The 21,103-nt window shown below is 39.7% G+C and overlaps 1 protein-coding gene across 1 annotated transcript; it reads left to right on the plus strand.

Moving 5' to 3' along the window:
• Nucleotides 1–16,824: 16,824 nt before the first annotated feature.
• On the plus strand, nucleotides 16,825–19,613 carry LOC113266622 (olfactory receptor 1L6-like). Its single transcript, XM_048223269.1, has 2 exons — nucleotides 16,825–16,850; nucleotides 18,692–19,613. The coding sequence occupies exons 1-2, from the start codon at nucleotides 16,825–16,827 to the stop codon at nucleotides 19,611–19,613; spliced, it is 948 nt and encodes a 315-aa protein (XP_048079226.1).
• The last annotated feature ends 1,490 nt before the right edge of the window (nucleotides 19,614–21,103 follow it).

Below are 21,103 nucleotides of genomic sequence, written 5' to 3' on the forward strand. Positions count from 1 at the left end.
AATACGAATATTTGGCTCCCTCTAGGAGTTTACTCATTGATCCAATAATTAAAGGTTAAGCACCTATGACCTGTAGGTACTACGTTTAATTCTGTGAGAAAGGCAAAATAAATCATCACTTCTGTCCTCAAAAATACTTATAGTCTAGTTATCAGAAAGGAAAAGATTGCCAACAGCTTACTGTAATCAGAATTTGACTTTCTTTTTCATAAAATTAAATAATGATAAATATCTTAATAGATTATAAAATAATTCCCCAACTCCTCCCTTCTTCTTTTATCTCTTCCTTTTTATAATCTCTAGTTCATGAATCTTATGTAAATTACCAGTGTAAACCAATATGTTTAGCCATAAAAAAATAAGGAAGAAATGCTTCTCAATGTGTATTTTCAATGGTTTAGTCATATGGTTTAATGTTCCTACCAAATAAGTCATCAATTCTACACATGGTTCCCTTGGACCTGCACAGATTTGCTTAGTAAAATACAAATATAAATATAATAAAGCTCTAACCACTCTATAGCTGTTTACTTCATGGTCTAAGGGGATAATGGACTAACCTGGAGTGGTAAAAAGGCTCTAGAATTCTAAGTCAAGAAACCCTAAATTAGGTCACAACTTGGCCTTCCCAGTTTTGTGAAGAAGGCTATCACTCTAAGTCTCATTTCCTTCAATGACAAAATAGGCATCTGTGTGGAGTCGATCCTAGAAAGGGGAGTCAGATACAAAAATGGGTGATGAGAGTATCCTCAAGGAGGGGTGATTTGGTGTGTCCTGAATCCAAGTAGAGTGAAGAGGGCAAACCTGTTGGGAGCCTGGCTTTTGGAGACGCAGTGGATTCCAAGATTGGAACAGAGAAAAAATAAGATGATCCTGAAACATCTTGTGATAGAAAGCAAGAAAGTGCCTGGAAAATGGTGGGAACATATCAAAAGGACATAGAAGCAATAAATTATAACTCACTGAATAAAGTAAGAAACATGAGTCCATACCAATATAGGTAAATGAACAGATGAGAAGAATTTTGATGAGGAATGGGATAGTTAGATCATTTCATAAAATATGTTGCTAACAAAGAGGAAAAGTAACTTCACAGAGAAGTCTGTCAGATGCCACTTTAATTAAGTAATCAAAATTAACATCAACATTAATGGGACAATTCAAAATCATGTGCCACCTGATAAAATGCAAAGAGGAGAATAAAATGTTACTCCTATGATATTCCTGCCAAACATGGATAGCCTGAACCTAGTCATGAAGAAGAAAAAATAAACCAGATTGAGGGACATTCTAGAAAACAAGTGCCCCATAATATTCAAAGATGTCAATTGTATGAAAGCCAAGGAAAGTTGGCGGAATTATGCCAGACTGAGGGAAACAAGTTAAATGTAATACAGGATTCTGAACTGGATATTTTTATTATTCCTTTTGCTATGAAGACATTATTGGGACAAGCAGTAAAACTTGATGTGGTAGATATGGTAATGTATTAATGTTAATTTCCTGATTTCCTGATTTTAATGGTTTTATTGTGGTTACAGAGGAGAAAGTCTTTGTAGGAAATACATACTAAGGAAGGGAGATAGGTCGACTGTTAACTTAATCTTAAATGTTTTGTGTCGTAATTGCATTTTTCTGTAATTCTGAGATTGTTTCAAAATTTTAAACAGTACTTTAATCCACTAAAGACCTTCAATGTCACAAGAATGTCAAACCTAGTGACCATTTCTGAAGAAAATGAAATATTGAGATACATATTATCACTGTCATAAAAACTTATTTCCATGAAATAAAGATGTGATAAATATTTTACAGCAAATTATTGTATCCTATCAATTTTGCATAGTAATAAAACTTTCAGTTATTTTAAGTTCGATCATTTTATTCATTTACATAGTGTGTTGGATTGACTTATCAACTTTCCGAGGACTCTAGAACTATATTTCCCAGAATTCCCTTATCTCTATGGTTCTGGGATAAAGTTTGCCAATAAAGGAGCTTGTATGATATTTGGAACACGGAAGTAAAGTGGAAGGCACTGTTCCCTGGAACTGGATGCAGCTAAATGTGTGGACACACTAAGAATTTATAATAGCTCCTGAACAAACTCATAAAACCACCTGCTTTGCAACTGCAGACTAAGACACTTGGTGGGAACTTATCAGAGATTCTCAAGAGTTATGGCATCTTCCAGACAAGCCTTTGAGAACCACCTGCTTTGTCAAAAACAAGACAACAGGCCCAAAATGGAGTCATTTATTCTAAGCCTTGTGTCACCAAACTGGGGTTAACTTAATTACAATTTTGGCTCTCCCAGAAATGGAATCTTACATCAGTCAACCAGGAATCACCTGATCAGCACAAGTTAGGTAATGCACCAGATAGATCCCTGCCATCCCCTAAAGGGAAGCAACTTTGCACTAACTGACCCACTTTTTACTTTTTTTTCTTTTCTTTCTTTCTTTTTTTTGAAAGAGAGTTGACACACAATGTAACATTAGTGTCACCTTTTTGTCTAGTGTAACTTCCTGGTTCCTGTTCCCTTCTGCCTATACAAATCTTTCATCTTGCACAGCTCCTCAGAGCTTGTTTCTATCTGCTAGATTGAATGCTGCCCAATCTGAATTTTGCACTCTATGTTAACTAACAAAATCTAAATAAAAAGAAAAAACACACAAAAACAAACAAACAAAACGATGCAAATCAAATTTACAGCCTTGTCATTTATGTTAAAGCCAGGGCATTTCTTGGGAAAGAATGATTTCCTGAAAATTGGAATGGGAAAATTTTGGTCGATGGTGATGAATCGGGAGTACTTGGAAGCCCCAAATGTCTGAGCCTCCTTTGCCACTTATACATAGTCTTTTCTCCTCTCTCTGGGGAAGTTATCTGCCCCTTGCCATAACAGGCTGGAATAATTCCTCCTGAGACAGTCTTCAAGGTAGGCATGGTTACTATACTGGTTAAGAGAGATCAAAAATCAGAATGCATATATGCCGATGAGCAGCAGCTAATTAATTATGGTGTCACTAGGACTAAAATAGATGGTAGCCCACTAAAGTCTTACCTGATTTGTATAAGAAAAAACCTCAAGGTCTGGTAAACCAAAAACTAACTTAAATCATACAATACAACTTAAATCATAGTTCCTCACCAATTCCAACTCTCGAGCCAGGTCATAGACCCAGGGCCAAAAAAACAAAAGTATACTATAAATCTTCCAAGGAGCCTTCCCCACAGAGACCTATAGCCATATACCAGGTTTACTGTGCACAGCAAAAGGAAATACCCGGATTGTAGGAAACGACTAGACGCTGTCTCTTAACTGACACTAATTCCCCCAAATCCAAAACACCACTGGGGCTGACCGTCACAGTGAGGCTTATGAAGGTCAGGTTGGTGATCATTGTATTTTAGATACAATTAAGTTTTAGCTCAGATCCATTTCACGGTAAACCCAACTGAAAGTGAAAACAGGATTCACCAACATTGAGGGAGAAAAGTATTGTTTAGTGGTTGTGGTAGGCTGAAAAATGGCTCCTGAGGGTATCTAAGTCCTAATTCTCAGAACCTATGAACATGTTAACTTATATGGCACAAGGCATTTTGCAGGTGTGATCAAGTTAAGGATTCTGAGATGGGACGATTATTCTGGATTATGCAGGTTGGCCCACTGTGAACACAAAAGTCCTTATACGAAGGATACAGGAGGATCAGACAGAGAAGTAGGTGTGAGGATGGAACCAAGAGATTGGAGTGATCTGAGAAAGGGCCACGAGCTGAGGAACGCAGGTGACCTCTAAAAACTGAAAAAGGTAAGGGAAGAGACTCTCCACAGAAGCCTCCAGAAGGAACACAGCCCTGCTGACACTATAAATTTGGACTTCTGACTTCTCAAACTATAAGAGAATATATCTGAGTTATTTTAAACCCCTGGGTTTGTGGTATTTTGTTACAGCGGCAATGGGAAATTAATACCGTCGTCAAGAGCATGGGCTCTGGTCAAACAGCTCTGAGTTTGAATCCTAGCTCTACTAGTTAACAGCTCTTCGATCTAAGGAAAGTCACTTCACTCTGAACTTCAGCTTCTTCACAAATAATATGGGTAAAATACCCAAAATGATTCAGGCAAGAGTCATTAACCTAAAGCTAAGCTAAAACCATTAAGTAGAAGGTTGCTGGGGGAAAAGGGGGTAGCCAAACTGTCTCAATCTCACCCCACTGATTGCTTACTAATTTATAAAGGAGGAATTTTGCATGTACAATGATAGATCTGCTGGCTACCGTCTTAACGAAGTAATCAAACTCACATGAACACTAGGAGAGCCCGACATTGGGTTCCTACTGATGTGATGTAGCAAGAGCCACACAAGATCTCCTGGGTAGTATTCTGGTCAAAATGTTTAACCTAGGGGCACCTGGGCGACTCAGTCGGTTAAGCATCTGCCTTCGGCTCAGATCAAGATCTCAGGGTCCTAGGATTGAGCCCCATGTCAGGCTCCCTGCTCAGTGGGGAGTCTGCTTCTCCTTCTCCCTCTTACTCCCCCCTTCATGTTCTCTCAAATAAATAAAATCTTTAAAAAACATGTTTAACCTAAGTTGAATCATGTGCAAAAAATCAGACAAACAGAGAATTTGCAACATTCTGCAAGGCAACTAGGCTGGACTCTTTAAGAAGAGACGTCATCAGGAAAAACAAACAAACATAAGTGGGAATGTCGTCCTCTTGTTAGAAGAGACAAAAGAAACAGAACAATCCAATGCAATGCATTCACCTTGACCAGAGTCCAGACAGGAAAACTTGGAGCCCTGCATACTGGATGACACGTAGAATTTGTGTTCACTTTCTTGGTTACAATTGTTTTGGGGTTCATGGGAGATGCCTGCTGATGTACCTAAAGGGGAAATGGTACGTTGCCTTCAACTTACTCTCAATAGCCCACAAAAAATAAATTGGCAATAGAAAGGAATGAAACAAATGTGCCAAAAGGTTAACAACCGGTAGATCTGTGTGAAGGATATACGAGTGTTTGTTGGCAATATTCTTTCCATGTGAATTTGAAATTTTTCCACATAAAAATTTGGAAACAAAAACATAAGTTAGATCATATCACTCCTCTGCTCAAAACCCCACAATGACTCAATGGCTTCACAATGCACTCAGAGAAAGAAGCAAGTCCTTGTAACAGCCTATCAGATTCTACATGATCTGGCCCCCCATACCTCTCTGCCTTCTCACCCTACTGGCCCCTTCTCTTTTTCAGATTTTACTTAAATTCAAGTTAGTTAACATATAGTGTATTATTAGTTTCAGGGGTCGAGTTCAGTGATTCATCAGCTGCTTATAACACCCAGTGCTCATTACATCACCTGCCCTCCTTAATGCCCATCACACAGTTACCCCATACCCCCACCCACTGCCCATCCAGCTACCCTGTTTGTTCCCTATAGTTAAGAGTCTCTTATGGTATGCCTCCCTCTCTGTTTTTGTCTTAGTTTTCCTTCCCTTCCCCTATGTTCATCTGTTTTGTTTCTTAAATTACACATGTGAGTGAAATCATATGGTATTTGTCTTTCTCTGACTGACTTATTTCACTTAGCATAATATACTCTACTTCCACCCATATTGCTGCAAATAGCAAGATTTCATTCTTTTTGATGTCTGAGTAATATTCCACTATGTATATATACTACATCTTCTTCATCCATTCATCAGTCAGTGAACATCTGGGCTCTTTCCACAGTTTGGCTATTGTGGACAGTGCTGCTCTAAACATTGGGGTGCATATCCCCAATGTTCATAGCAGCACTGTCCACAATAGCTAAATCGTGGAAGGAGCCGAGATGCCCTTCAACAGATGACTGGATTAGGAAGATGTGGTCCATATATACAATGGAATATTACTCAGCCATCAAAAAGAACGATTTCTCAACATTTACTGTAACATGGACAGCACTGGAGGAGATAATGCTAAGTGAAATAAGTCAAGCAGAGAAAGACAATTATCATATGGTTTCACTCATTTATGGAACATAAGAAGTAGGAGGATCGGTAGGAGTAGAAAGGGATAAAGAAAGGGGGTAAACAGAAGGGGGAATGAACCACGAGAAACTATGGACTCTGGGAAACAAACTGAGGGCTTCAGAGGGGAGGGGTGTGGGGGAATGGGATAGGCTGGTGATGGGTAGTAAGGAGGGCACATACTGCATGGTGCACTGGGTGTTATACACAACTAATGAATCACGGAATTTCACATCAAAACCAGGGATGTACTGTATGGTAACATAATATAATAAAAAAATATTATTATAATTTAAAAAAATCATTTGACTAAAAAGGGGCACAAGAATATGCTTGGATGATGACAATTTCTGTTTTGATTGTGGTGGTGCTTATATGATTGTATACATTTTTAAAACTCATAGAACTCTGCACAAAAAAAGAATGAATTTACTGTATGTAAGTTATACCTCAATAAAAAATAAAATAAGGGAAAAAATAAATAAATTTTTAAAAAATTAAAAATCTTAAAAAATAAATAGAATAAAGTAAAATAAATAAATAAACAAACAAACAAACATTGGGGTGCATAAATAGTAGGATAAATACCTAGCAATGCAATTGCTGGGTCATAGGGTAGCTCTATTTTTAACTTTTTAAGGAACCTCCATACTGTCTTCCAGAGTGGCTGCACCAGTTTGCATACCCACCAGGAGTGTAAGAGGGTTCCCCTTTCTCTGCATCCTTGCCAACATCTGTTGTTTCCTGAGTTGTTAATTTTAGCCATTCTGACCAGTGCAAAGTGGTATCTCATTGTGGTTTGGATTTATATTTCCCTGATGATGAGTAACATTGAGCATTTTTTCATGTGTCTGTTAGCCATTTATATGTCTTCTTTGGAGAAATGTCTGTTCATGTTCTATTCCTATTTCTTGACTTCCTATTTCTTTTTTTTATTTTTGGGGTGTTGAGTTTGATAAATTCTTTATAGATTTTGGATACTTCTTTTGGCCCCCTTCCTCACCTACTTCCATCCAAAAACACTGATCTCTGGTGTTCCTTAAATAAACATGGATGGCTTCCATCTCAGGCCCTTTGAATTCACTATTTCTGCTGTCTGAAATGCTTTTTCCACAGATACTCACACACATCAACACTTCTGTCTCTCTCTAAATTCAGATCTTATTCAAATGACACTCAAAAGCCTTGGCTTTTTCCTCCTGTGAACCCAGCTATCCCACATCTCCCAGGCTTTCTTAGAGTTAAATATGGGCAAGGAACTGAGTTCCAGCCAAAGGAATATAGGTGGGAAAAATGCACATCACTTTTCAGCCTGGCTCGCTACTGACACTGAGTAAATAACATGTGCTTGATAATCATTAGATGAGCCTTGACCGGTAATGTCACAACTGTAGAATTGTGCGAAGCTGGTCGAAGGGTATAAAGTTTCAGTGATGAGAGATGAATAAATTCTTGAGATCTAATTTAGAGCATAGTGACTACAGTTAATGATACTGTATCGTACATTTGAAATTTGCTAAGAGGGTAGATCTTAAGTGTTCTCACCAGACACACAAAAATGGTAACTATGTGAGGTGACGAGTCTGTCAATTAGCTTGAGTGTGGCAATCATTTCACCATGCATACATATATCAAAACATCAAGTAGTATACCTTAAATATATACAATTCATATTTGTCAACTATACCTCAATAAAGCTGAGAAATAAGAATTGTTTGAAATCATTTTTCTGAGTTGAGGTGAATTATAATACCTGACAAACAATTAAAAACTTTAGCTCATAAACGCTGAAGTATTCATTAGACTCCAGATGTGTCTGTCATTTTCCTTGGCAAATAAGTCAACCAGATGAATGAGAGGTCAGAGGGAGACTAGAGCAGCTGGTCCTGCAGAGCTAGGAGAAGGAGAATGTTTACAATGGGTGAGGAGCCAAGTACTTGTCATCACAGGGTACAAGGAAGAGAATACGGCTAGAACAATCCCAAGCACCTGAACAAATCCTGGTGCTGCCTAAAGATGGATAGGGCAGAAGTGAGCTTTTCACCACAGGGGTGTACCAGAAAATGATGGATGATATGAGAGAAAATTAATTGTCAGAGTGACCAGTGATATTTAAGATCTCACCTGCTATGAACGCTTTACTACTCTAGACTAGAACAAGGGCTGAATATGCTGAGATTCACTAAGGGAAACAAAAGAGCCAAAACATGTAGCCTATTCATAGCCTCCCTGTTACTAGACCTTCCCAAGAATACCACTTGCCTGAATTGTGACCCATTACCTGTCACCTCCAAATACTTTATCTGCCCTGATAGCCTCCCATGATCACACCCTGCTTGTCCACGCAAGCATGGACTCTGCTCAAGTGTGTGTCTCCTCTGTCTAGATCCATCTCTCTACTACTCTGAGTTTCTCAAAGTTCTCTGTATAACTTGGATTCACATTTGGCTGAAAGTAATGGAAAACATGACCACAATGGCTTAATCAATTGGGCGGGGTGTGTTTATATCCTACCCCCCAAGAGATCAGAGGAGATGGCTGCTAGCATTAGGTCCATGCCTCAGTGATGTCAGATATGGTACATGACTCAATCTCTTGACTCTTCATTTGACGGCTACTTCAGATCCAACTGAAATAGTTAAAGGCAATAAAAAAGAGAAAGGGAAGGGATAGCAATGTATGACTTATGCTTACATCTTCTCATTGCCTGAGACTGACTCCTCCAGCTGAAATACTGGCTGAAAATCCAATGTATAATTTTTCCAGCCTGTATTCTAAAGGTAGGCAAGGAGAAGGGGGATTGGATTGGGTACTGGGTGAACCAAACTCTGGTGTCTGCTTCATCCCACTCTGATGTGTCCTGCCCTCCAAGAGTTGGTAATCTATCAAGGAAAATGAAGCAAGAACACAAATAAAAACATACCAGATAGAAAGGGAGTCTCCATGTGACTGTGGAAAAACCAGCACTACATGAAATCAAAGGAAGTATCAAATGAGTCATATTTAAAGGTGAGTAACTATGGCAAGCTTTCACAGCAGAGGAAGGCTAGACTTGGAAGACAAAATTTTCCAAGAAAGCAAAGATGAAGAGGCTAGGTGGATTAGTGCCAAGTGAATGGCACGTGCAAATCCACATGGCAATTGGGTGCAAAGAATGGCAAGAAGTCAAGGATGGCTATGGCTTCAGGAAGTACTGATAGGTGATGAAAAATAGGAATAGGACTAGCTCATGGAAAGCTATGAATGGCAAGTTAAGGAGTTGAATTATTTTCAACAAATATAGCAAGCCTAACATTCCAGCTTCATCTCTGGTCACTCCAACATATTCATTCTAAACTCGAGTCACATGACTATTTTCAGATCCCCAGACATAGTAAGTCTGCCTGCAAGGTGGTCCCTCTGCCATCAAAGTTCTTCCGCAATTGACTCTTTGGCCATCTTTTACTTACACTTTCAGGAATCAGCTCAAGTGTCATTTCTACTCTAAATGCTTTTCTCAACCCATCTCTAACCCCCAGCTTCACCCGACCATGAATTCAATGCTCATTCTTCCCTACCCTTAAGACTCCTACATATTCCTATTGTATAAGACTGATCACTCCATGTTGTAATGACATGTCTCTTTCCCCTCTAGAATGTATCAATAAGGACTCACCTGGTGTGACTGATTTCTTTATTCTAGCATCTAATATAGTACTGAATGAGTAAATGAACTGAAGGTTTTAATCAACATAACTAAATACAAAACCACTTTCAGAGTATTTTCTGGCTTTCTCATCCTGAGAAGCTGATGATACAATGGCTGCATTACATCAGATATGGTAGGAGTCCCTCTTTAAGTCCCTCTGTTTGCTGTTCCTGGGCTTAACATATTCCTTTATCTGAAGTCTTAAAACACTTTATAAATATAATTATTGTTTTGGTAGCACAGCAACAAGAATTTATTCTGGTTTGGAATTACTTTTGAAATTCTTCACAAAAATTTTAAAAAGAAATATTATGCCTTGTATATTATTTATTACTTTAACAGATGGTTTTGAATGCCCACTATGGGCCAGACTCTGTGCTAGATGTTGAGGGGATGCACTGGTATACTAAAAAGAAGATACGGCCCTACCTCTCAACGAGCCATTTCATCAGTAGAGGAAGAGTTTGGTCAGGATTACCAGAATAGAGGGAAAAGTAGATAAATTTGTAGAACATCTGAAGATGGTCTAGCACCTTGAAGGCGAAAATGAGAGGAAGCCATCAAAGACATTCCTAGCTGTAGTCTCCACATAACAAAGTAGAATACGTGTGGAATACAGGAAACCCTGAATTTGAACTTAGCTGCAGCACTTCCTAGTTATGGGACTTTGGGGAAGTTATTTAATAAGACTGAGCCTCACTTCCCTCATCTGCAAAAACAAGAACACTGCATTTGAAGAGTTACAAAAAAAAGACATATAAAATGTTACATAAGCATTTGATAAATTTATTATTATTATTATTATTATTATTATTATTATTATTATTATATGAATATATTCTTGAGTTTATTTAATTCTCCAGGCAACCCGCTCTGCCATACAGGTACTAAAATCTAGATGACAAACCTAAAATTCAGAGAGGCTAAGAGTTTGCTCCAAATCACGACTACTCACTAGCTGACTAGAACGCAAGAATCTTCACTCAGGATCCTTTCCATGGCACCACACATCACTCCCCAGCACCCCAGGGATGGCTCAAGTCCAAGCCTTCTCCATTTACCTACCTCAATCTCCTCAAAATTACAACGGTAACAAGCCACTAATTATGTGAGATTCAAAGAAACTTGTCACCCTGGAATGCAGAGATTCCTTAGTCTCTACTGTTTTCCCCAAGGCTTCCTTCTTAATGAGCTCCCCTGGAGGCAGTGGATAGAAAGACTGTCAGCCTCCTTGGGATGATTTACGTGAAAGGCAATCACCTGCTTCCAGGTCTTCACCCTTCCTCATCATTTGAGTAAACTGGCAGATGCCAGTGATGGTAGCTGGGGATGGGAGAAAGCCTTGGGTTCCAGATGCCTGAGGCTACACTGAAAGATTACTCTCTAAAGGAAGAGAAGTGTCTGAGACGACAATCACACACACAACATTCAGGGTGTAGTGAGTTCTGTCAGCTCCCACACCAAGCCCGGATCTTGTCCTTCCTCACTTGATATGAAAGCTCTGTCTATCTCCCCAGTCCGCATGTACCCATTAAACACCAAGGCCAGTGAGGCTGAGGAGAAGATGCCTGGACTCTTGAATGGCCACCCTGGAGGTCACCGGCCCTTTTCTGAGTAAGTAGCTGTTGTCTTCCACCCCATCGTTATGCCCAAATCCCACAAACCCTGGAGCATTAGAAACTAAGAAATCATTTTGTATGACATCCTACATCCTCTTTTTACAAGGACAAAATCCGAGACTCAGCACAGCTGAAACCACAAATCAGGTCAAATACCTAAGCTTCCAATGCCATGGTCTCCACACCCCTCTACTTCTCCTTCTCCATTTAATTAACATAGGAAAGATTTTTTATTGGCGAGTAAGACCTCAAGGAAAGAAGTTCTGCACTTGGAATAAAATAGATGTAGCTGTTCTGATGCTGTCAGGGAGACCCAGCCTGGCCCCCAGCTGTCCCCAAAGCCAGGTCTGGTGAGGAAGACTCCAGATTCTATGGCCTTACCCTGACCCCTGAACACCTTCAGAATAGCATGGGCCATGAGCTGACACAGGAGAGTGGTAAGGGAGACTGTGGTATTGGGTAAATCATTTGTTCTCTGGGCCTCAAGTTTTCCCTACATAAAATGAGTACACTGTTTTCAACTACATCTTCATATTTCTTATGCAGTAATTCAATGTGTAAAACACACTGATAGCCGAATTGCTCTGATTAGAAAAAGAAATCCAGGGTCGCCTGGGTGGCTCAGTCATTAAGCGTCTGCCTTTGGCTCAGAGCGTGACCCCAGGGTTCTGGGATCGAGCCCTGCATCGGGCTCCCTGCTCCGCTGGGAGCCTGCTTCTTCCTCTCCCACTCCCCCTGCTTGTGTTCCCTCTCTCGCTGGCTGTCTCTCTGTGGCAAATAAATAAATAAATAAAATCTTAAAAAAAAAAAAAAAAAGAGAGAGAAAGAAAGAAAGAAAGATAGAAAGAAAGAAAGAAAGAAAGAAAGAGAAAAAGAAATCCAGAGAACCTCCCATTCAGACTTCCCCTCAGCTTCCCGATCCCTCTTGGGGTGGTCCCTGAGTCCCCAGAGAAGCAGTTTGGAAACTTACAAAATGGGTAAATTCTAAGATCACTTCCATCTTCAACAACCTAGAATTTTATAAATGTCCCCCAGGAATTTACATTCTAAAAGGAAACACTTGACCATCGCACAGGGAGCTTTAGCCATGCCAGCCAGAAGCTTAAAAAGGCGACTGTAGATGGTGGGATGACTTAATACCAAGTCCAGTTGGGTAAGGATTGGAAGGAACTGGGGGAATTTCATCCAGAGAAGAAACCTGGGGACATAGTCATTGTTTGCAAACATCAGAAGGGCTATCATGGTATCTGATTCTTCTGTGCTCCCAAAGCTTAGGTTATCTCTTGGCTCTTGGTGAAAATTTGTTAAGCGAATTATAAACCAATCCATCAACCCATGAAAGAAAAGCATACCTAATATCATTAACGAAAAGAAAAGCCAGCTAACAGGATGCTGGTACTGCCAGGCTTAGTAGAATGCTTGGCTCTTGCATTTCAATCCAAGATGTATGGACTTATCCAATTTGGATTGCAAAGGGACAAGAGGCACAATTCAGGAGACAGCGGACTCCATTTACTGGCAATATTTTAGAGGGATGACCTGGCATCTGTGTTTCTGATGGGTTCACGCTCTGAGAAGTAGAAAGGAAGAGAAATCCCTGAGTTTTATTTAAGACTTGATATTCTTTTTCTTATTCATAGACTTCAAATGCAAAGGGCTGAATTAAACACATACCCCCAGTTCACGGACTACTGCCAACACTAGGCCCCTTTTCCTTTTGTTTGCTTCCTCACTCACTCATGAACATTTATACCCACTCCCCACTGCTGCCCTCCTCCATTCTAATATGCTTAGTGTTCAACTTTGTGTATGGATATCCTTGTTATTTCATTGCATTTTTGAATTATTTTTGAGCTGCACAATGTGATGTATTGATCTACGTACACATCATGAAGTGATTACCATTTGTTGAATTTTTAATTTATATCAAACATCTTGTGTTATAGATCTCATTCGTTTTCTTACTTTTTCACTCAGATTATGTTTTTAAAGTCTATCAGTGCAGCTATGAGTAATTCCAGTATGTCATTTCTAGACAGCTGTTCTATACCCACGGTGTGCTCCTATCCACGTTTACCAGCCTAGTGACGGACATCCAGGTTGCTGCAAACTCCCCGTTACTGCAGACATATCCTCCTCCATAGTTTTTATTTGCCTGTGTACCAATCTCTCTGGGATCCATCTAGGAGCAGGATTGCAGGGCCATGGGATATTCATTAACTTGACTAAATCATGCCAGTTTGTTCTCTGAGCATTGTTTTTACAAGTTTATTGCTTTACACGTACAGGTTTTACATTCCAATGAGCAGCGCCCAAGGATCCCTACATAGCCATATCCCTTTGCAAGAGCTGCCTATATTCTCCTTTTTAATGTTTGCCAGGCTAACAAATGTAAAGTGAAATCTCATTGTCTACTTCGCCATTTCTCTGATAACCAATGGATTTGAACGTTTCTTCATAGGCTTATTGGCCTTTTTGGCTTTCTTGCTCATTTTTCTATTGAGATTTAAAGATTTCTCTTTCTGATGTGAAAGTGATTATTGCCTATTCCACCTATTAGCACCTTACTTGTTATACATTGCAAATATCATCTCCCAGCCTTTCATATGTCTGTTACCTTTATTCATAATTATGCTACAATTTATTTTTGCCATTTTTAAGGACAAGTGTCTTATTTATGACTTTTTTCCCCTCTAGCTCATAGATATTCTCCAATGGTTTTTTTCTATTAACTTTACAGATTCATGCGTTACCACAGATAAGCCCATAATCCAACTGATTCCACCTTTATCCATGACATTAGATAGGAATTTTTCTTATAATCTTCAAAATAATGAGCCAATGTTCCCAATACTTCCAAACATTCTATCCTTTCTCCCATTGGTTTTTAGTACCACCATTTTTCTGTATTAAGTTGTTACATAAATATAGGTATCTCTCTGAGCTATCTAGTTTTTCCCATTGGTCTTTTACCTATTCTTGCACCAAAACCACACTGTTTTATTATTATGAATGTTTGTTATTCTTAATCTCTAATAAGACAAATGCCCTCTTTTTACTTTCTATTTTCAAGTATGACTTAGTTATTTCCTGATCTTTATTGTTATATGTAAATTTGAGACTAAATTTATCAATGACTTCAAAACATCCCACAGATATTTTGATGGAGATTAAATTAAACTTATAGATTACCGTGGGAAATAACATCTTTGTAATATTATTCATTCCATCCAAGAAGATGGATTTCTCGCCACTCATTTTAATCATCTATAAGTCCTTTATTAGACTTTGTTTCCACATAGCAGTTTCGTGTATTCTTGGATAAATTAATTCCTATAGCTTTAGAGTTTGTGTTGCAATCATGAATAACATCTTATGTATTACTACATATTCTGATTGGTTATTTCTAGTCTATTCTATTGGTTCTTTATATTCTATTCCAAAGAGATGCTATTGATTTTTTATATTGATCACGTACCCAGCCATTCTGCTGGACTCACTCATTGGTTCGAATAGTTTGTCAATTGATTCTATTCTTTTTTTCCAAGATGATCTTATCTTCTTTAAATAATGAAAGTTTTATTTTTTTCCCTTCCATCCCTTCACCACCTTTTTCTTTTCTTATAGTGTTAGACAAAATTTCCAATACTATGGTTAACATTTGTGGTGATAATGGATATCCTAATCTTGTTCCTCATCTTAAAAGGAATACTTCTAAGGTTTATCCATTTAGTGTAGGGTTTGGGTACAGAAAGCTTTTACCAAATTAAGAATATCCCCTATCAAACAGAGGTCATTGTAGACAGATGTTGACCTCTGCAAAATGATTGTTCTGTTTCAATGAAAATTATCATGTAATATTATTCTCCTTTCTTCTATTAATGTGAAGAAGTTTGTGAAATCTCCATCACTGGGCCAAATCCCACTTGTTCATGACGTAATATTTTGAGTGCTATCTTGGATTCATTTAACAATTGCTTTATTTAAAATTTTACATATTTAAGATTATATACATAAACAAAATGGACTTGTAGTTTTCCTTCCTTATTCTGGTTTTGGACTCAGTATTGCACTAATCTTATAAAATGGGCCAGAAGGTCACCCTCTTCCCTCCGTTTACTAGTTTCTGGGATAATTTGCATAAAATAGAATTAGCTATTTGAAAGTCTGGTAGAACTTAACTTAAAGCCATTTGGGCCAGGTATTTTTTGAAAGGGAAGGTTTTTGACCACCATTTATAATTTCTCAATAATTGATTAGTCTATTCAAATAATTCTTGTACATTTTGTATGTTTCTAGAAGAATGTACCCCTTTCATTTAAATTTTCCATTAAATTTTCAATTTCGTAAGACTTATTATTTTATCTCTAATGCCTGAAATAATTTCTCCTTTCTTGATGATTTTTTCAGGCATTCTTTTTTGTGTGTGTGATTAGTCTTGCCAAGGGGTCTATTTCATTGATATTTTATAGGACTTCTTAGTTTCCTAGGGCTTCTGTAACAAATTACCACAAACTTGGTGGCTTAAAACAACAGAAATGTATTCTTTCACAGTTCTGGAAGCCAGAAGTTCAAAACCGTAAAATAAAGAGATTATCCTCAATTACACAAATGAGCCCAGTGTAATCACGGTGTCCTTAAATGTGGAAGAATGAGGCAAAAGAGAACCAGAGAGTGATAACATAAGGACTCACCCATCATTGCTGGCATTGAAGACAAAGGGCAGGAGCCACTCACCAAGGACTGTGCACAGTTTCTAGAAGCTGGAAAAGGCAAGGAACTGGATTCTTCTGTGGAGTCTCCAGAATGGAGCACAGTCTTGTCAACATCTTGATTTTTCAGCTTTCTGACTTACAGAACTGTGAAATAAAATTTTGTGTTGTTTTAAGCTACTAAGTTAATGGTAATTTGTTACAGTAGCCCTAGAAAACTACACACTCCAATAAGAATTATCCTAAAGAGCAGAAAATCCCTAAGGACTTTTGTTCTTTTCCCTCTCTTCCCAGGAAAGGCCAATTTGTCCTAGGTCTGCACCCTGTCACTCTGTTGTGCCCTCCACTTACACTCCTCCCAGTGACCAGTCCCCTCCCACAAGCATACTACCCTGCCTTATCCACCCCCCTTACCCTCTGCCTGGCTTCCTCTAGATTACATCTACTATTTTTCAGCTGTACACAATTAGGTACAAAATACTAATAAGAAATACCATTCGTAGTATAAGCAACATTTACATAGAATATTGTAGATCTCACATTTTCAGATATGCTGTCTTATTTGAACTTAACAATAAACTTTAAGAGATGACATTTTATTTTCCCCATTTCCAAGGGGAACTATCTGAACCAGAACTAATCACGAATTTTTTTCCATCAACTCTCCCCATTCTAGGAGTCTAGTCACCCAGTTACTAATATAAAACCCACAGTCTTACAAGGAGTGGTCAGGGATGACATTTCTGGTTCAATCTGTCAGCCAGTATTTACTACACAACTACTATGAGCCAGGTGGAAAACAGTGGGGAGCAAAATAGACTTGGACCCTGCCTTGGTAGCACTTTCACCATCGACCTATCCAGGTGCTGTGTGGATGGCTTTAGTGGCCCCTTGCCTAGTGGAAGGATCCAATTCAGACTTTCTAAGTACCAAGTATCTCAGAGAGGAAGGAAACACTTCAGAAAACAATGCTGCTGTATGCATGCACCTGTTCAGATGTTTAAAGGGAAACAAAAGGCCTGAGTTCTCCTAAGCAGGACCACCAATTTCATTCACGATCACTAAGCATTAAAAACATATCATTAGCACTTAGTTTGTTTCTGACTCATTATCAAAAGTACCAGAAAGATGATGAGGACACAAAGGAGTACAGGATATGGACTTCTCTGATTCAAATCGCATCCCTAACTCTATCCTCCCTTACCTAGGATTACTTGACCACTACTTAGAGTCTCTCTTTTCTCCGAAGCCAATCCTATCCTTAGGCAGGGTGGACATACTAAGTGTATGTTCTGTGACTCGGCATCTCGCTATCAACCCAGGTGGCTGCTGGCTGGTTTTAGTTCTATGTCCCAATGGTTTCTTGTCTTGCCCCACTTCAACTGAGTCCCTACCCTGGTAGATAGATGACTAGTGCCTCGGTTCCTGCCAGGCTGGAGCCTTGGCTTATTCTCCTTGGCTCTTGCCCTTTGGGAGGACAAAGAACCCATTCCTGAACCTCAGTACCTTTCTGTGCATTCCTCTCAGTGTGTTTTTGCCAGAATACTGTATCTTCCCACATTTCATTGCCCACATTACCACCCCTTACACTCTTCTTGCCTGTAAGGGAACTCATCATTTAGTTCCTCTGTGCCTTCCTTGATGCCACCTACCTCCCTAAACCACCAAGCTCAATGTTAGGTAACTATGCTTCCTCTACCAGAGACAGTTCTCTAACTTCTCACTTACCTTAGACAATTCCACACCCTGATGGACATGCCAAATTTCCAGGTCCCAATCACTCCTAGTCTGACCTTCTTGGCCATAAATTCTCAAATGCATTCCAAAACCGCATTTTTTTTCAAGAAATGTTGAATCCAAGAATACAATCTCTATAATATTTATGTAATCTCTATAGGGAGAACTTAGGATACCCTACCTTCCTTACCCAGCAGAAGCAGAAGGTAGAAATCCTGGCGAGAAGCACCAGGTAGAAGCAACAAGAGGTTAGCAGGCTGATCAGAAACTGAGGCCAGGTGCACCTGGGTGGCTCAGCTGGCTAAGCATCTGACTCTTGATTTCGGCTCAGGTCATGATCTCAGGGCTGTGAGATCGAGCCCCATGTTGGGCTCCACACTAGGCATGGAGCCTGGTTAAGATTCTCTCTCTCCCTCTCCCTCTCCCACTGCCCCTCCCCACCTTCTTCCTTTCCCTCTCAAAAAACAAAACAAAACACCTGAGGCCAGCAAAATGTCCCTACCCTGGTAGATAGATGCAAAATCTAAGTGTCTTAGATACAACTTGGGAAATGAAGCAAAATGATTACTCTCGGAACATTTTTCCAAAGATCTTTACCACATATCATCAGAATAGCCTAAGAACGTGGGTATTACAAGTTTTGTCTTTTGGATAAAAAGTAAGAGATGAAGTACCTTGTTCAAGTTCACAAAATTAGTCAGATGCAAAGTTGGAATTGAAATCAAGGTACCCAACACCAATTCTATGAAGTCATATCATAAAATATATGGGGAGGTACATGGATGACTCCCTTCTGCAGGGCACAAGCTGGAATAAGTTATAAGATATCTCCTCTACCAGATTGAAGACCCCAAGCAAGGACACACACCTAACGCTCCTTCATATTTTTTACTTACAGGAAATCACTGCTGAGGGGAAACCAGAGTCACATCACTGAATTCCTCCTCCTGGGACTGACCAGTCACCCCAAAGAGCAGGGGTGGCTCTTTGCCAGCTTCCTCGCCATGTATCTGGTCAACGTGGCTGGCAACTCACTCATCATTGCAGCCATCCGGGGGGATGCCCGCCTCCATACCCCCATGTACTCCTTCCTTTCCAACCTGTCCCTGGTGGATATCTGCTTTACAAGTGTCATTGTGCCACGGATGCTGGCAAACATGTTGAGCAAGAACAAGAAGGTTCCCTTTGCTCAGTGCCTCACACAGATGTATTTCTTTGTGGCCTTTGGGATCACTGATAGCTTCCTCTTGGCTGCCATGGCTATTGACCGCTACATGGCCATCTGTAACCCGCTGCATTACACCATGACCATGAGCCCCCGGCGCTGTCTCCTGCTGGTGATGGCATCCTGGGTGCTGTCCCACCTCCACTCACTCACCCACACGATTCTCATGGCCCGCCTAACCTTCTGTGGGCCCAATGTCATCCACCACTTCTTCTGTGACGTCCAGCCACTGCTGACACTCTCCTGCTCTGACACCTCCGTCAATGAGCTTTTGGCCTTCACAGAGGGCTCCTTTGTGATCATGAGTCCCTTCGTCTTGATCATTGTCTCTTATGTTTTTATCACCCGTGCTGTTCTGAGGGTTCCTTCCGGGCGAGGCAGGTACAAGGTCTTCTCCACCTGTGGATCCCACCTCACGGTTGTGGCACTATTCTATGGAACGATAATATTTGTGTACATTCGCCCTTCATCCACCTACTCAGTGACAAAGGATCGTGTGGTCACTGTCATCTATACAGTCGTTACCCCCATGCTGAATCCTTTTATCTATAGTCTTAGGAATAAGGACATGAAGCAGGCCTTGAAAAAGCTGATCAGAAGGGCAGAATAGCAAAACCCATTCTTTCATTCAACGAGAACCCATGAAACACCTGCTGTGTGCCAGGAACTATACTGAATTATGAAAATATTGCAAAGACATATCAATCATAGCTCTGTCTTCAAAATTAATTACAGTCCAATAAGTGGAGATGAGACAATTGCCATAGGTTATTATACTTTTTGGTAAAAAATAAATAAAATGAGACACAGATATTGATGTCTTACTATATCAAACACACAGTTTCCTTTTTTTATTTTTGCAGTCTCTGGCTCATGTGTGTCACAGGCATAACCAGTGTTGTGTATAAAGTATCCTGGTGAAAAGCTGGAAAAACTTCTGTAGTAATTTTTTTTAATCTGTTAGGATATAGGGCAGCTCATACGAAGCCTCAGTAAGTCAATGTTCTCATCATATGAGTTATTCATCTTGTGCACAAACTCCTTGGGTCTGGCTAATGGATTTTCTTGTTACCTTTGGAACAGCTCATAACATCTCCAAGCTGTCTGCATATCTGTCAGAGAAGGCAGCTTCACCGGCATAGTAATTAGCCCCCAAGATTCTGAGTGAAAACTTAAGTTACAGCTTGGTCTCACAAATTGTGTGACCATAATCAAGCCACTAAGTGTCCTGAACTCTCATTTTCCTTATCTACCTAATAAATACAATAATCTCACCACATGGTTGTGGGCATCAAAGGAAAAATTCTAAATTTAGTGACTTTGAATCATTTACTTAACCCCTCTGAGCTTCTGTTCCCTAGTTCTGAAATTATACCACTTGGCCTGGAAGCCCAAATCCACCATTACCAACCCCATGATCTTGGACAAGTACATTAACCTCTCTGTGCCTCAGGTCTCACATGAAAAGTGAATTGTTGTGGGGATTAAATGATGTAACAAGTGTCCTAAGACATATATTATTTCTGTTTTAAGTATTTGGGACAGTGTCTGGCATATAGCAAGCCCCAGATAAATTTCAGACACTATATCAAAATTATACGAAAGTGTGTTTATGGACCTTTCCCAGATAAGATTTGAAGGTCTGTAATGAGGTCATACTGCCATACATCCTCAAAGTGAGTTCAGTCCAAGGGTCTCCTGAAATTATTTCAGTGTTTCCAAGTGTTTCACTATAAATGAGTCTGTCTTTAGGACCTCACCACTATGCTGTCAACTTTCTTAGGAATTCCAGTGGGTACAGAGAAGGCCTCCCTAATATCCACAATAACAAAATGCCCCCCAACCTCCTTTCTCCATCCCTCCTCCCTCCACCCCAGAATTTCACTATCAAAGAGAATCTTCATGAGGAATGCTGTTCAGCACTTCAGACTTCTGAAATACAATCTATGGACTATGAGAAAGAAACTGAGGGCCTCAGAGGGGAGGGGGGGTGGGGGAATGGGATAGGCTGGTGATGGGTAGAAAGGAGGGCACGTATTGCATGGTGCACTGGGTGTTATACACAACTAATGAATCATCGAACTTTACATCGGAAACCGG

The sequence above is a fragment of the Ursus arctos genome, unplaced genomic scaffold (assembly GCF_023065955.2).
Source record: "Ursus arctos isolate Adak ecotype North America unplaced genomic scaffold, UrsArc2.0 scaffold_18, whole genome shotgun sequence".
Classification (NCBI taxonomy): domain Eukaryota; kingdom Metazoa; phylum Chordata; class Mammalia; order Carnivora; family Ursidae; genus Ursus; species Ursus arctos.